Source organism: Tyto alba, unplaced genomic scaffold (assembly GCF_018691265.1).
Source record: "Tyto alba isolate M040663 unplaced genomic scaffold, T.alba_DEE_v4.0 Super-Scaffold_8, whole genome shotgun sequence".
Taxonomy (NCBI): domain Eukaryota; kingdom Metazoa; phylum Chordata; class Aves; order Strigiformes; family Tytonidae; genus Tyto; species Tyto alba.
Window position 1 is genome coordinate 6,475,214 of NW_024881329.1, and position 18,085 is coordinate 6,493,298.

Genomic DNA, 18,085 nt, shown 5'->3' on the forward strand with positions numbered 1-18,085 from the left:
AGTTGCACTTTAAAGTGATTTTAACATACTACTAGACCTTAACAATAATATTTAATTGACAAGATTATGCATTTGTATGGATTGAAAAGGTGGTAGATCTCTAATTCCAAATGAACTATAAATTCACTTTTGCATAACATGTTTTATTTATTTCTCTATAGCAGAGATGTTCTCCATCCCTCCTAGTGAGAGTTTCTTAAAATACAGACAATTTAAATAGATTTAATTACCATTTATCATACTCTTAACTTCATGAGATCATCTTTAGTTGAATTCTGTATTTCCAGGTAGTCAAGGAGCTAGGTAAAAGCAGGGCATTAGAATGAGAAGCTAATAGAAATTTAATGATAGCTAATGGTTAAAACTATTCTGTTTTTCAGTGTGCTTGGTAGTATTTTTCTGTTGCTCCCTTCTTTATTTCCCACATAGATGGAATTTAAGTTTAGTTGATGTAAAGTTTCAAAGTAATAACGAAGAAATAATAACAAATAAGGATGCTCTGTTTCACTATATGATCACGGCTACAATTTTCACATTAATGTTGTGGCCACTGCAGTAGACTTAAATCTTCAAATCACGCTGAAGCATTGGACAAATGGAAAAAATGATAGGGGAAAAGAAAGAAAATAGCAGTTACAATCCATTTACAAATTCAGTAGTGGGCTACATATTTTTCATAGTATTTCCCATATGAAATGTTCTCACTTTGCAAGTCTATGGTATCTTTTTTACAGTTTATTTGCCAACGCTTCCCCTGGGATCTCATTGGCAGACATTTTCTTTGTGGCTCATGTACTTTCACTGAGAGGAAATATTTTTCAATTAGACTGTAGATAATTAGATGGCAGATAAATTAGAACATAATATACCTCCCTATATAGATATAGCTCCAGTGATTCTATATTGCTAACAGGAGCAGAAAGTAGTCTCTGAATAATTTTCAGTGTGGGAGCTATGTCAACGCAATTTTCAGTGCCTTGGCTATGACGCAGTGCCTGCGTGATCACTTTCGGTCTGCTGGAGCCCACCTTTCCTCAACTGCCATTCCCCCACGCGCAGAGCCACAGTTGCTTTCCTGGGATTATTTGTGCTAGAGGCGGTTTCTCACTTAAGCGTTTGGGTCCACTCTCTCATATTATCTTTACAGTAGAGGATGTTAGGCATTGATGGTGCATTAATTCAAAGCCTTGAGAGTTCATCAGTTGCATTTCTGAGCTCAGAACAAAAGGCCCAACCAGCACTTGCACACAAAGTAGCCGGATCCCTTATAACTGGACTGGTCAGCTAACCCAGCCTTGCAGGCGCTTTGCTTCATCAGAACAGCACAAATAAAACATCCAGACCATTCAATTATAACAAAAAAGACCTTTTCATTTTTTCAGTACAATTCTTCTGCAGTTTTTCTAAACAGATCATTTCTGGGACCAGAAAAGATCTCAGTCGTGGCATGAGTTCATGAAAATATTGGCAGAGCTGGGGAGATTTGGGCCCTAACCTACAAAGATCTTAGCACATAGCTGCTTTTAAGCACTTAAGTGATCCTACTGACTCTCACAAAAATAAATTTTCATAGAAGTCCCTACTACATTATGTAACATAGTGTTTGCTTTCTTGCAGTCACCAAGATGACCTAATCGGAATAAAATTCAAATTAACAAAGCTTCTTATATTTCTTATCTTACAAAGAACAACAAAACCCAACAATAGTTCTTGAAATAAAAAAATTCCAGCGGTGGTATAAAAGTAATAGTGCCATGTATTGTATACACACTATTTAAAATGCAGATGAGGTCAGTACATATAACACACAGGGTATTTAAAAATTTGCACTAGTAGTACCAGGGACACAAACACTGTTTTCAGTGCCATTAAGATTTTTTAAATGATTCAACCTAAAAAGTAACCTGTTGAGCTATCAGTTATAGTCACTTTGTTCTACCATATAAACAGGTATTTTGAACATTCTGAAAATTCACGTTCTTACTTGATACACTGCCGTTACCTGGGAACTTCTATTACACTGTAGTTTCTAAATGAGTGAGTAGAAAATTTCAAACACATTTTTACTATGGAAATTAAAAACTTAATGACTACACAGACAGGTTAAAGTTGTAGTCTGGCTATAAGAATTATTCAAGAAGTTAAAAAATCTTAGGTAGACATTAAAGTTTAAACTATAAAAATTTTAAATCTGCCTGTGAATGAATTAGGTTCTCACAGAGGATGCAATGTCACAAGGATAAAAGGTACTGTACATCCTATACTAAAGAAAAAAAAAAAAAAAGTCAATTCAATAAATTTGAAGATTAGTTTCTCAGCTAACATGCATTGGAGTAGTTTGTTAAATTCAGTACAAATCTCAAGATTTCTACGAGTTGAGAAGAGTGTCCAGAGATTTTATTGGTGGAAGAAGGTGGAGGGCAATGGTTTTAAATAGTGATGTTGGATTATTCTAGGCAATTAGAGCCTATTTAGCCTATCACACTGTTATATACTAGTGCTGACTGTAATGAAAAACAAGCTTTAAGGAAGGGATAAAATATTGTAAAGATTGTCCTTACTATCTCTTAAAAAGATGGCGCTTAATCCTCCCTTTACTGAAGTAAACAGAAATGCAACAGAGGCAACTTGTCAATTTTGGTCTTGAAAAGTTTGCAAGGAATTCAGCTGCCATTATAGGGTAGGTTTTACTTCTGCTCTTGAAACCTGTGATCCTCGCAGCTAAGCAGAAATGTGTGAGCTGCGTTTTTGCTTGCACTGCTGCCATCCTTTTCTCTGAATGTCTATGCTTCTCTAGCTGCAGTGTTAGTTGTTGTAAAGGCAGCTTTCGTTTATAAAGACAGAACCCTTCCTCTTCCTTAGTCTCACTAAATATGCTGTGTTCTTTATCCGAAAGAGGCAGATCATTTGCATTCAAGGCATTATTTTTGTATGACATATCACTTTAGCTTTCATTTTCCGTGCACAATACTTTTTAACAAGGAGGATTGTCCAGCCAGCTTCTGAGATTAGCGTTCACATGACTGTGGGACAAAGCATTGCAGATTTGCCCAGTTTATCAAACAGGCCACCAGCTTTTATTATTTCAGGGAGAATCAAATTGGAAGTTGCTTCTTGAACTAATCAGGGCTGATTTACTCTAAAGTTGCTTCCTGACTTAGATCTCAGGCAAGGAAGTGCTGTAATCAGTTCCCAAGGGCCATCAGAGTTGTGATGGGATATTAAAGGAATGGTACACTACCTTTTGAGAGTTTCCTAATCCTGGTGGCTTCTCATGTTTAACACAGTTAAACCTGAGCTTATTGTATAGAAACGAGGATTAATTTTATGAGGTAGCTTTATATAAGAGATGATTTTACTGAAGGTTGCAGAAATGAATTTTGGAAAGAACATACTCAGGTTTCCTCCAGGGTTTGTACAGTTCAGCTAAAGATATAGACTGGCACAATTGTTCAAAACCAAACATTTACTACCCGTCAAAAGAAAAAAAAAAATCTTCATGAAAGAGAAAATGAGTCCCCCTGAGTGTCACTGTTTGCATATTAGCCCATAGTATGGGCTCTGCCAAGTTACTCTCTGACTGACTGCTGCAGATGCTCTTTCTCAAGTATTCTGAGTGAGATCTTTAGTGCAAGTCTTCAGGGACAAACAATAGCACCTGTTCCTCACAAGATAGCAGCCCAGTTAGCCCATTCATGTATCTTTAATGAAGCTCTGGGGCAGATGGCAAAAAATGGCATCATCAACAACCTAGCACAGAGGAGACAAAAGGGGAAAGTGCCGATCCAACAATACGCTATTTTTACGAATGGGAAGAGACAGAGTCGGGGTGTTTCTCGGGCATCTGCTACAGTCTTGGTTTTCAGAAAGACCTGAGAAACATCTCAGCAATTAAAATTTCTGGGCATGTAGCCGATTTTATGAAGTACACCAGTCAACCCCTCCTCCAAATTTCTCCTCCCTCAATAAAACAAAAAGAAAACCTTAAAAAAAAAAAAAAAATTAAGGTGTCTACTGTTTTTTTGGCATTAATTTTACATCTTTAATAATTCAGGGATCAGTGATACTTGTACATTCTCTTCCTTTCTAATGCTTATTTGTGATTTTCAGTTGACCTGTGCTGAAAATAGACACCAATGAATATGATAATTCTGGGTGAAACCAACATTCACCTAGGAATAACATTTAGTATGTGCCAGAGGGAAGACTCATGCGAGGGAATGATTGCCATTCAGTATTGGCTTTTTTCAGTCTGTATAACTGTCTTAAGTGTAAACTCAAAATTTACTCCCTTAAATTAAGCCACCTTTAGCCAAAGTTACATTGATTTATATAGGCTGAGGACCTGATCCAGCATTCAAAGTAGTATTTTAAGGAAGAATAGCAAATAGCCAGAACATGCAATGGTAATTCTCCACATTTACATAATTGCTTTTATTTGAGAGTTTTGTAAAGAAAATCTCTTTGGATATGGTGGACTGGATCCAACTCTACAGGATTGCACTGGGGAATAACCTTTATAGGATTTGGTTATTATACATTTCAAATTATTTTTATGACACTAGGGTGCAAAGTATTGCTGTGGGTATGTACTCACGAGCATGCTAACTACAGTGCACGCTCCGATCTCTTCTGTGTTTTCTGAGGTTGTGTTGGTGTCTTGTACCTTTGCAACCCCCTGGAAATACTTTCTGTGTGTGGTGATTGAAAGGGATATTTCTTAAGCGTTGGGTCCATTTGATTAGACTGTAATTGGGAAATACTGAAAACGGTTGTTAAGTTGTACTGTGTTGAATTCCTTCCAATATATCCTACAGTTGTTTCTATCAGACAAAGCCTGTGGTTTTCATCTGCTGTACTCCTGTAGAGCCAGTGTAAAGGAACACCACACAGCAAAACTAACACCATTTTATCAGAGGTAAATGCCTGTGCTGGACACATGGGGATCAACTCCAATCTAACCAAGTTTAACTCATATCCTAAAATGCACAGCCAGGCTTACCTCAGCGAAAATGAGAGAAATAGCTGCTCAAAGCTAGTTTCTTTCACGCCCCAGTGCCATAGTAGTAATTGCACAAAGACCTTTTTATTATAAGTTGATTTTCCTGAGAAATGGATTCAAAAAAATACTGTAAAGTGTTTATTTTTTGCTTGACCTTTATTAACCTACATCTTAGGGCTTTCCCAAGAGAAGAGTTGTTGGTAAATTAACCCTCATAGACACACACAGTAGCATTTCTGCACTGCATCAGTGCTTGTGAAAGTAATGGGGATATGACAAGAAAATTTGGCACTATTTAAACAATGTCATAGGTCAACATATGGGATTTGACCAAAAAAGTTTTTTAGGAATTAAATGAAAAAAAAAATTGCTTGAAGTGTACTTTAACTTTTTAATGGTATTTAATGCCACCAATTTATGGTAGGATGAGGGCAAAATTTTTTTCCTACCCAAAACCCCAATTTCTTCCTACATTTACTAGCTTTGATATATAAGCCATTATATGTTTGCTTAACTACTAATCAGAAAAATCATAGTCAAACCGTTGGGTACTTCTGGGGTTAAGGAATGATGGATAAAATCTCCTTGTGATCCTATCCACTGTCTCTGAAACACATGTAGCATAAATTAAACAACTAGGAAATTAATATGTGGATTTAACAGACATGACTCCATCACATCTCCCGTTTTCTATATGTTGAGTACAAATGCTGGTATAAAGTGAAGATGCATGTTTGTGCTTTTTGATAAATTTATTAAGGTCAAATTAAATTTGATACAGTAGGTTTTATTCTGAAATGGTGTCTGAATACAACTCCATAATTACCAAGCTACAGGATAGTGTGTAAAGCTGTAAAACTGCTTAGGCAGATGAGCAGTTTATATGTTATAGTGAGGTACGTATGGCAAAGGATGTTAGTTTAATTGGGAGACAAGATGTTGGAGTCTTAAATCTTAAGAGCTGGGGTGTTGACTAGAAGACTGTTTAATGCTGTGATGAGATTTAGAAATAACATACCTGACTTGTTGGTATAGTTGGTGTAGGAACAATACAGTGTTGCAAGATCTCAGAATTAAAATTACCCTAAGGATACTAAAATTTGAACATCAATGTAGCTACTTCAGTGTTAGGTTATTTCTAAAATGTTTGTCACTTTGCTGTCTGTGACCAGATGAGACAACTTGTGAAAAATTAATAGAAATTTGTACCACTCTTCTTTTTAAAGAACCTATGGTATGTTAGAAAGGTTCTGTATCTTTTTACCTTGTGCCAGAACAGGGAATATTAATTAAAAAAAAAAAAAAAAGAGAACTAGGAAGAAGTAGGAAAATGTGCAGTTCACTGAGACTTTTACACCTTTGACATTGAGGAAAAACAATGTTAGTGAGGGCTTTGATGTGATAATGTGAAATTGGCAGGGATTACATTAAGGCAAAGGTTCCGCGGGACTGTGTGAACACAAGAACACTATCAGTACTGGAGAAATACCTGTCAAGACAAATTTGTGCTATTTCTGATCAGAGGCTCTCTTCTGTTTAGCAGGTTCAGGGTCACATGCCTCCGCTCATGATCCCAATTTTTCCACACGACCAGCGGACACTGGCAGCGGCTGCTGCAGCCCAGCAGGGATTCCTCTTCCCCCCAGGAATAACTTACAAGCCAGGTAAGCTGACAGGGATGTGAAGGTATTTAACATTTTAAGATATTAACTGTAGCTTCTTGTGTGATCTATCTCATATAGGTGATGTTACACAACATGCATAGTTGGTTGGAAATGATGTGGATTTTTGCAACTCCACTTGAAAAAAAACTTCTGGTTTGAAGGGGGTGGATGGAATATTGGCTATTGAATATTATGATTTTTTTTTTTACCTTTATTTCCCACAAAATCATTTGCTCTAAATATATTGGCCAACCTGCCTCATAATTTGCATCTGGTCTGCCCCATGTCATTATACTAAAGCTATGTGTCTTTAATTCTGTTATCTTCAGTATACTTGTCTTTTGTGCCAAAATTCTTACTCTTAATTAGTGATAAAAGTCAGAGGAAGTATAATTTAATTAGCAGGCTTCAAATGGGCAACTTTTTGTTTGATTTCAATCTGAATAATAAAAGGTTTCAGTAGTTCAATCCAAGTCATCATTCAGACTTGTAACAGGTCACATAACCTTGCAGTGAAATATGTTTTGAGATGATTTAGCAAATGTTATGATTTCTTTCTTTTTTCCTCTGAGTTTACAGGACTCCTGGGGAATTCAATTAGGGATATAATGGTTTGAAGCTACTTTCAGAGCCTCCTTGTAAACAGGGCTTTAAATGTTTAAAGACACGTTGCCAAAGGAATTCAATGTAGGAAGATAGTTAAGTAAATAAAAGTCAACCTTATTTTCATTTGTACATTCTTTGTAAGTGACCTCAGTCCAGAAGCAGCAACCTTATTTTGCTCATTAATAGTATTCCCTGTCAAGCTGCCTTTAGCATATTAACCTGATAACTAATAACTACAAACCACAAATACCAGTTTCTTCTTCTGACATTAAATATGAAATGTACAAAGTAAAGCATTGATCCTGCTCCCACTGATGTTAGTGGTGTTTTTGCTGTTGACTGCAGCAGGAGCAGGGTCAAATCCAAAGTAAAGCCTCATAATAGATGATGTAAACAGCATACTAATTAAAAGCCAGGTTGAACCTGAAATCTTTTCTAGCAAGTTTACTTAATATTAGCTGAAGTGAGGCCAAGCCAGATTTCAGCAAGCATTTCCGTTTGTTCCACTCCCATCTGCCTCTTCAGTCTAGAGATGTTCCTCTTTAAACACAGAATCTTTGTCCAGTTATTATCTTATCTTCAGGTTTAGAAATCCCAAAGTTCTTCTCCAATTTGACAAACTGGTGCACTGTATGCTGGAACCAGTTAATGGAGCTCTGAAAAGCAGCTAGCTCTAGATGGCACAGGATGGTGGTCATTCACACACATCACCACCTCACAGTGGTTGGGGACCGAAGTGAAGAATATTTTGTCTCCAAAGACGTAAGACTTCCCAGTTGTGGAAATTGTCTATGACACCCTGGGTAATACCTTCTTTCTCACAGACAAGAGAAAGCATGTGCTTTAGTTTCCTTGCTTTCCCATTTTAATCTGAGAGGCTTTTTGAATAGTGACTAATAATGAATAAGCTGTTGGTTGTGCTTCCCCCTGAAAGGTGGTATGTCAAATCACATCATGTTGATTTTGGCTCTGTAGGCTACTTTGTACAATAATGACTCAGGAAGAAGAGTACCAGCATGATTTCCTGCATAAGAACAGATTTCTGCACTTATTCTAAAGTGTTCCTTACAGTACCTATCCTAACATTTTATTGAGTTTATACTGCTTTACCTGTGACCTATTGACCTCATATTGGAAGGTGATACAGCTTTTCAGGGCAGTTTTTTTACTCACTGGAATGCAGAAAAAGAGATCTATAACAAATGTTAAAAAGATTGAAGTGCAGACAGAAATCAAGGCCTGGGTATCTCAGAATACAGGTAAGGTGTTTACTAGTATGTTGGTGGTTTATATCCAGCTGATGCTAGTAAGGTCCAGAAGTCACAATGATCTGTTTGGCTTCTTGCAACCTAATGGCTTGCAAGAAATAAGAATATTTATATATTTAATATATTTATTAAATTCTACAGCATGTGTGGCAAAGGTAGCTGGGCAGGTTACTAGTTTTTGTTGGAGAGACATCATGATAAAAAACCCACTGTAACTACACTTGGTATTGATTAATTCCTATTTTTGGCACTCAGCACAGTAGTTAAGGAATTAATGAAACTGGAGATTAAGCTACACTCTTTCATAGAGAGGGTTCTTCAAAGTCATTTCTGAGGAATATTTATGAACTTGACTGCTACTACCTGTACTCTTCTACTTTTGTGAAAAATTAAACTTTCACCTCTAGAACTGTCAGTTTAGACTCACTCATATTTCTGAGGCAAGATAGGAGATGGATTAACCCTTCAGACACTTATAATTTTCTTTTTGGTTCCCTGTTTATTTTCTGTTTCATATTACTCTAGTTAGATGTAGGCAAGACTAAGTTTTGACAGTGTCAGTTTTCCTTGACATTCAGAAAAAAATTGTGAGTGGGATTTCAACAATAGGAGGTGTTGGAACTGAGTCCTTTTGAAACTGATTGTGTCATTTATGGAATGTCAAATATTGTGTCACTTAATTTGCTATGCCCACAAAATGAGCTAGATATAAGCCAACTCTGACTTGGAAGTGGCATATCAGTGTTAGTGTGACAATGCAGCCAAGATGAGAAGTCCTGCCTTGGTGCACAAGCTGAGGTACGACCATGTGCACGTGTCCATGCAGATGTATCTTCATGAGCTAAGTGGGAACCAGTTTCATGGCTGTTTATTTCAATTCCAAGATGGTAATTACCAGGCACTGTTGCAGATCTGCGCTTAAAGTCTGTGCTTTGAAGTAATAAAATGGTATTCCTAAAACAAAGTACGCTAGGTTATGCCTTCGATGGAAGGACCTCTGGAAGAGAGGAGAATTTAGAAGACTCTGAGTCCCTTCCAGCACATGGACAGTTAGTTGCTCCTGAACTCCTGAGCTCAGAAAGTTATGAATAGAAAAGAAACTTGATAGATTGCTGATATACAGATATGTTTTGTATTAAAGCCTGGCAGGAGAGAGTTTCCTATTGCCTGGCAGGATCCAGAACATGAGGTGGCTGTAACCCTCCCCCTGTATTTTGGAGCTCTAGGAGGTGAAACAGGCCAAAGTTAGCAAGTACTGATGACAAGTAATAATTACATTAGAAAAATATCCCCAAAGTCCCATGCTTCCTTATGTATCTGAAAGTCATGTAATATAATTTTCCGGCATGGTAAGTACTAATTGAGAAATCAGAGCTGCATAGACCACCTAATTAATTTTTTATACATATTTCAGTATTTATACTGTATACTGGATTAATTAAAACTTTAGGGCGCTGTGCATCTCAAATGACTGTTGTGACTATTGACCTGCAGGCGCTTGACAAGCCTCGTAGAGTACCTGGTTGTGGGGGTTGCCACTTATTCCAGTGGGAGGCTGAGAATGGCAGCTGTTAGGAAGCTAATACTTGCCCAGAGATGCTACACAGTTAATATAATGATTTTGCATTCCAAGTACAGCAAAGCAACTGTGCTGGCTTTCTGACTGTGACCACTATACTCACTACTTGGAACTGGAGGGTAACATAAATATCATTATACCTCCTCTCCCAGTGCAAATTTCCCTTCACTTAACCAACCACATGCATCCAGGAAAAGTTAGTGGGCTGGAGTATCCTTGAATGTGATTAGTGTGTCCTCATTAGTGCCCTGGGTCAAGAAGAGAAGACGGGGAGAGAGATAAGGAGAAATGCAGTTCCCTTCCCCTTCTTACAGTGCCTAAAGTATAACTTCTTTCAAGTTTTGTGGCTAAGAGGGAATGGGGAAGTAGGATGATGACAGAGTAAGGATATAGAGTAACGCTGGGCAGGAGCCAGGCCATGCTTTGAGCAGAGCTCAAACAGAGCTACAGTTTGCTCTGAGCAGAGAGTGGGAGGGCCACCCTCCATGCTGGCTGCATGACGGCAGTCCATGGGACTCGTAAATGAATGATCAATTTTTCTTAATAGTCTTCTTCAAATATTTTGTATTATATCAGTTATTTACAAGATATGGAAAGTGTCTCTGAAAAAGATTATTGAAAATAGAGACATTGAGGTGTGGAGATTGTAAACCTCTAATTAGAAGGGTTTGTAGGGTGATATGCTGCAGTGTATTTTCAAAGCCCTTCTTCATCTTTCATACATAAAATATATAAAGGCCATGATGAGAATGGCTAAGAAACAACTCCTGTTTGCCTACCTAGGTCATTCTGCTTTATACACAAAAATAATTTACAAGAGATTTTTCTATGATTGCAATACAATGAAATGTGAAAAGAGACTGTTTTCCTAGGCTGGTGGCAAAATAGTGAGAAATGGAGCCAACATTTTGGCATGGTTCTGTTCCTACTTGCATTGGGGCAAATCAACAGTAACTCCTTTGAAACCAATGAAAGTAAAATTAGGTAAAGCATGACAAAACTGTTAGGCTTATTGTCATCCGGCTGGACCTCAAAACATTCCAATACTGTGAGATATTTGTCATCAAACTAATTAATCTCCTTGATTACAGTCGTTAATCCACATAACTAACACCACCTTAGATGATCTGGATTTCACTGATATCCATCACTGCAGTTTCCATTTGGAACAGGCCTTTCAGAAGTTTTTCCTAAAGCTGTAAGGTGGTTTAAATTTTACATAGCACACACTCTATTTTCAGTAGGCTGCTGTTCCTCTTGACAGGTGAGAAGAGAAAGCGTACACCAAATCAACTGTGCACTGAGTTGGCTGTGTATCTGCATGGCAGAGGTGCTGCATGAGCCTTGTTTCTAATAGAAATTCCCCAGGCCTGAGTTAAAGTTTGTCATGTGTTCCCTGTTGGGTTTTACTGGTTGGAACAAGGAATCTGTAACCTCAGGATTTCTTGCAGCAATCCATATGTGCCTCACTCCTAAATGCTGAGGTAAGAGCTGGAAGTGGTTGTAGGAAGCTGAATATTTTCAGCTGAGATTTTTCATTTAAGTTCTTTACCTGCAGATAGACAATTGTTGGAGCAACTGATTTTGCTGTGACATGAGGATGGCAATAAGGCAGTGCTGTGGCAAACCCTGCTCGGAACAAAGGCAGAACTGAGATAGAGTCATCAGACAGAGGAGATGCTTTGTAGTACTGCTTTAGCCAGTTACCTCTATTAACCTCTTCCTCGTTCCCGATGCTGCTGCACAAACAAAATACATGCCCTGTGTGGTAATGCTGCAGGAGTGGGCATCTGTATCCTTGCTGTATCCTGACAAGACCCCGAGGAGAGGTACGCTATCCTCGGTCTGTTCATTTACGCCTTGGAGAGTAGAGCCCTGGAATTTGCGATCTCTCACATCTCTTCCAACTCCATTTCCTGTTATTCTGTGATTCCACCTGGAGAGTGTGCAAATGGCAGTTTGAGACCCATGCATGAAGAGACTGATTTTAGGTTACAATCCCAAAATGGGGAGAAACTATCATCAAACAGAAAGCTTTGTGAGTCAGATGACTTTGTGTTTTAGTAGTAACACCTTCCCCGTATCCTGAGTCTCTCAAGAGCCAGGCATCCTTCTTTCCTCACAGCTCACAAGGACTTGATCTGGAAAGTAAGTCCGTACATCTTGTAAATAAAGTCCACTAAGCTTCCTCACTTCATCCAAGACAAAAAGAAACATTTATATTATTTCTGTGTAGAATAGCATGGCACAATTGCTCGCTGCTTTTATTCATTTGGAAATGTTGCTCAACCTGACAAATGAAACAGAAGTCTGGCATACTTTTCCATTGCTTGTAAACACCAATTTATATATAAACAACAGCAGCCAAATGTAAATAGACAATCAGCACAGCAAGGAGATTGAAGATATCAGTTTGCAAAACATGACAGATTTTCTTCTTCCGGCATTCTTCTCACTCCTGGTTATCAAAGGCCAGCACACACCGGTACCTAAAGCAGGCCTGTTTGAACATGTTCTGCTGCCTTTTGTACAAATTTAAAAGAATGGATCCTCATGCAAGCATTCCAAATTGAGAAACGAATTTGAAAAAAATTGCTACAATACATTGACTGATTTCTTTCCAAGACAGCTCCTGAGAAATGTCTTGATCCATTCTTGCACTGACAAAATGAGACGGGGAAATATGTACCTTCTGTAATTAAAAATTAAACCCAGTCCATTCCCTGCATGCTCAGTTTCCTGAAGGGAGAAAAATGTACCTTTGCTCTGCTTTTACTGCCTGTTGTCAGCAAAGTACTCCAGAGCTGAAAAAGTATTAATTTTTGTTCTCAGCACAAAGATGCTGCTAACATACCATGTTAAAATGAAGGGGGAAAGGGACAGTATTATGTTTTATTAACAAATAAATGACATAACTACACAATGATTTTTCCCGTAACAAAGGAAAGAACTGTAGCCAGCAGGTGAGCAAGAGAATGCAACAGGGTGTGGTAGAGATACTAGTAAATTAGCTGTGAAGCCAAAAATTCTGTTTGTGTGTGTGTGCACGCGCGCACGTGTGTGTGTATAAAATATCCGGCTATTTCAAACCATAGGAGCATGACAGCTGTGAAAAAGGAGTGCCGCAGGGATTTCTTTTAGAGTTTGATTTTTTTAAAAAATATGTTTGACATGGAAAATGTTTTAGTACAAATAAAGCAACTGGTATTGAACTTAAAAAGTGTATGTGGAGGGGGAGGGAGGAAGAAGAGATTGCTGTGTGGAACAGGAATGAATAATTCATGATATTTAAAGAAAGAATGCCTCCAAAATGTTCTGCAAGGCAGTCCATGCTGATAACTTGGATGGTTATTTTTCCCCCCATTTAAAGCATCATTAATTCAACATCTTTGTGATTTATTTTTTTTTTTTTTTAAACCTTGTAATATATTTCTGAAACAAACATTATTTAACTTAGTTTAGGATCTTATTTATTCAGATAATTTCATATAAATATCAAAAAGATGAGTAGAATTATTTAGCCATAAAGAGACAACTTTAGTACTTTAAGGTTCTGGGGTTTTTTTGTTGCTTTTTTTAAAGAAAAAAACCCCAACATCATTGAAAACTAAAATCAACCTCATGGAAGGGGGAAAATAAGAGGAGATATTTTGAACATTACTCCATAGGACACCAGTACAAGATAGTGTTAGTGAATGCATTGTAGCAGAGCTCTATGTGCAATCAGAATCCAATTGTTACTGGACTGTGTACAAGCGCATACTGTGCTCAGTGGTCTGATGAGGTATTATGGATATGATGCAAAGAGACCTTGTGGATTAGACATGTACAATTTATTAAAAAAGTGAAACAACTGAACATTTAAACTGAGCTGAATACAATAGCACTTCAGGTGGTAAAAAGGGAGAGTTCTGAGGAATCCAGTGACTGAAAAGACTTGAGCTATCATTATTTATTTGAGGGGGTTGACAAGAAAATCTAACTCTTGGAATGCCCTGATTATATTATTTTGGATTTCTGTATCTTCCCTTATTGATACATTCTGATTTCAGAGTGGAAAAGTTCATGTAAAACAGACTGAGTATTGTAAATCTCAAAAATGTACAGAGGAGCAGCCTGTTAAAATGTAGCCTACAGATAGTACCTAACACTGACATTAAATAAGAAGTTTGAGCCGAAGTGATAGGCCACTGAATCATAGTTACGGTGTAATTTATCCATCAGTGTACTAATTTTTACATTACAGATTACACTGCTAAACTATATCAGCCTGCCTTCATTGTTACATTGACTAAGAGTCTCAACAGCACTGTGTGATGCACTGTTGAAGTGGCTCAGAAGTGGGAACACCCATAGATGCTATAAGATAGAATGTTGCAATGCTTATTTGGGTTCAATAGTATCCCTTATTTTTTGGAGTATTTGTTGTCCCTTCAATGCAGAGAGGACATTTTCTGTTTCCAGGGAGCAGAACACAGAAATTTTAGTGCCTAAATCTTCATGTAAGTGAACAGCTATGTAATCTATCAACTTCAGTAGAGTCCCAGATCTAAGAGAGAGTTAAAATTATACTTTGAGCTATTTGTAAAAGTGATTTTTTTTTTTTTCCTATGACTACCTTAAAAGAGTTGTCTCAAGACAGAGAGCCTCAAAGCAAAACAAGAAACAACCTCAACCTGTGTTATGCCAACTAGGTAGCTTTCCTGGGAAAGAGCCACTTGATACTGAAAAGAAATCACCCTGCATTAAACAGGGCTGAAATTTCTTGGATTATAAAAAATGTCTCCTGTTTTAAGAAACATGTGGAGACAACAATTTTTTTCCTCTGGGAACCACTGGGGTTTCCTGGGGTATCTTGTTTGTCTGTCTATGGCCTTAAGGCCCATTCTGTGCCCAAGCTTATGCGCTTGATTTGAACATTTGCTTTTGAAAATGAAAATCACGAGTATCACATTTATGTTTTGCCAGTTTGCCTACCAGCTATCTACTAACAAAAAAGTTCCAAGGGAGCATGGCAAGTCCGTGCCCAGCGAAGCCTTTTGTTTTTGCAGATGTTTAGGCTTAGAGGAGTGCTGTGGAGCACAGGCAATCCTAGGTCCATGTTTGCACTTGTCTGCTGCTATTCTCTGCTCATTGTCTGAACCTGCACGCATTGTTCTCCCGACAGGTGATAACTACCCTGTGCAGTTCATTCCATCAACAATGGCAGCTGCTGCTGCTTCTGGACTCAGCCCTTTACAGCTCCAGGTATGTGCCAGAACAAAAAAATGTGGGATTCAAGCCAACATTTTAGGGGAAAACTGCTAACCAGCTGTATGCTAAATAATAGTCTGAATGTTAAATAATTTTTGAGCACAGCCCAGGAGGATTAACACCTTATGTACTTACGGTACTGCAAATATAGCAACATGCGTCCCACCTTGATACTGTGAGTGAAAGACATTGTTCTGTGTGTTTTATATCGGCAGAGTTAATGGTATTTTTTTTAATTATATGACCAGTTGATGGGAGATATGTTCAAAGATCTTTTTGTACTTTATTTTCATTTATTCTTTCCCCTGTACTGCAATGCACTACCTTTAATTGGAGCAGTGAGTGTATCAAAAGAAATGTGTGTTGCTGTTTGTTTTTTTTTGTTTTTTTTTTTTTTTTCAGATGGTGTGGTGCTGACATTACAATAAATTGCAAACTCTTTTAGCTTCTGTATTTAGGTAATCTCAACCTTTCCATGCATTAAGCTGGTCAGATGCCAAGCATGGTCAGAAGCCCTGGTTTGGTCATTTATTTATTTTTGGCATATATAGAATGAAATGTTGTGAAAGAAAGATTTATGTGCCATATTATTAGCTAGCTTTTTGTGGCAAGAAGTTTTTAATTTCACAAGAAAAGACACAACAATGTCATAAATAATGAAGAAACAGTCAAAAGCTTTCAGAGTTAAAATGTGTGGAAAGGAAGTGACAGTAAACATGAGAGGAAAGGCCATTAAAGATGCATGTAACTGTTTGCAAGTAAACCTTTGAAACCCCTGTTTGAGTTAGGTTAGAGTTGGGTTCAGATGAAAAGTAGGAATAAATTGTGCCTAGAGTAGCAAAGTACTGCCATGTTAATATCCAAATACCTACTTTGCTTACCCTTCTGCAATTATATAAATTTCCAGAGGGACCAAAGCAAATTAAAAATCCTCTCATCTTTACCCAATGCTGATATTCTTCTTGTCAAGATAACTTAGGATAAGTGAGAATGGGACCAGAACTCACTGTTCACTGATGATTCAGAACCGGTGAAAAAGACCCCTTGAGCTTATGTCTGACTTAACCCTTAATCAAAACTTGAAAAGAGAACACCCTGACACTGCAGGGAAAGAACTTCCAAAAATACTTTTGGATCATGATAGTATTATGTTAAGTCCGTACTTTGGATAGGCTGCAAACCAAAGGGGAGTTTTTCAAAAGGAAAAATAGCAGGTTTCCTTTGAAAATCTGTATTTGAACACTTGTTGAAGCCAAAGTCTCATTAGTTTTAGTTGAGAAAAACTTCAGAAATCATCTTTGTGAATAGAGAGACTACTTTTGCTACCTTTGAAATGCAGCACAACAAATAGTGAGGCTACATGAGACTAAGGCAGAAGGGGATAAAAACTGTTCAACTGCAACAGAAGCAGTATCTAGACCACAGATATTCCCAGCTCTTTTCTTTCACAAGATCCATTTGTAGCTTGACCCACAGATCTATTTGCACATCAGCTGTGATCAGAACCTACAGCAATAGTGCAATTTCATTAATTTGCAGACATGATAGACTGAGCTGTTAAACATGATGAGCACAATTAGAGAGAAAAGAAAACAACCAGCAAAGAAAGTGGTGCTAATAAATTCAGAAACATTTGAGTGCTTGTGGGGCCAGAATTTCCCTTCAAGTGTATTTGTTGTAAAAGAGTTTTTTTTGTTTGTTCACCCCCCTTTCTATTTTATTTTAATTTTACCTTTTAGGGATTTCAAAACCTTTAATGTTTCATGGTCCTAAGAGATTTATTAATAGAGTACTTAACCTTCAGCTGATACCTGCTCATCTGATTGTCAAATAAGCTGAACTAAATATTATTTATTCCTACTATTAATATTCTCTTTGTGTAAATTCTCTAAGTGTTCCTAAATGAACACTTAGTTGGGCGTGTTTCTTGGAGGGAATTTGTTGTTATACCTGATGCGTCATGAAGTCTGTTAGGGGCGTAACATTTCATCTCATTTTTCCATCTTTGCTTCCCTTCCCCCTTCTTTCTCTTTTTTGCTTCCTTTCTTCCATGCACCCCACCCACTTATTTATTTACATGATTGCTGTGACCATGGTATCTGAGTATTTCTCAAGTGCTTAAAAATACTGATCACAAAACTAATCTCTGTTCCTTTCAGCCAGTGGGAGAAATAGCTAATTCTTTTGCAGGTTTGGTTTTGTTTCTACATGTGAGTGTGTGTGTGATAACTATGTTTGGAGAACCTGGGGAAGGAAAGCTATTTCAATTAAAAAAGCTTTGCAGTAACTCTGACATTTCAACTTTACCAGAGCATTTCTATTAGTTCCAAAATTATATTCCATAACCCATATCCAGTTGCAGTGGAAATTCTGTCAGCTTCAAGTTTATAATCTCTCCTCTTTTTTCACTTATGTGTTTTTGACCACGCTTCAGGTAGGATCTAGCAGAAATCTTGTGCTCTTGACTTTCTGTGTGTTAGGACAACTTCTGTAGAAGCTCTGAATCTAATAGCACAGAAGACAATTTACTCCCAGGTACATCATGTAACGATAGCAATTATTCCAGAGTATGTTTCTCCAGTGGGCAATTTGTAATTAATGATTTGCCCATCTTGTTCAAGCAATTTAGCACGTTGGTATCAAAATGTATTTTCTCTGAATTGTATATCTGTGTTCACCAGTGGATTATGTACATCCATGAGTTTAAAAACTT

The 18,085-nt window shown here is 37.5% G+C and overlaps 1 protein-coding gene across 6 annotated transcripts in view; it reads left to right on the forward strand.

The window, feature by feature from the left end:
- SOX6 (SRY-box transcription factor 6) overlaps nt 1-18,085 on the forward strand; it is a 337,003-nt gene that overhangs the window by 231,207 nt on the left and 87,711 nt on the right. For 4 of the 6 annotated variants that reach the window (XM_032984902.2, XM_042784521.1, XM_042784522.1 and 1 more), the window contains 2 exons: nt 6,543-6,666; nt 15,287-15,366. In XM_032984902.2, the coding sequence (XP_032840793.1) occupies nt 6,543-6,666; nt 15,287-15,366 (204 nt within the window). The remainder of the gene's footprint in view (nt 1-6,542; nt 6,667-15,286; nt 15,367-18,085) is intronic. The other 2 variants (XM_032984900.2, XM_042784523.1) reach the window with 1 other exon arrangement.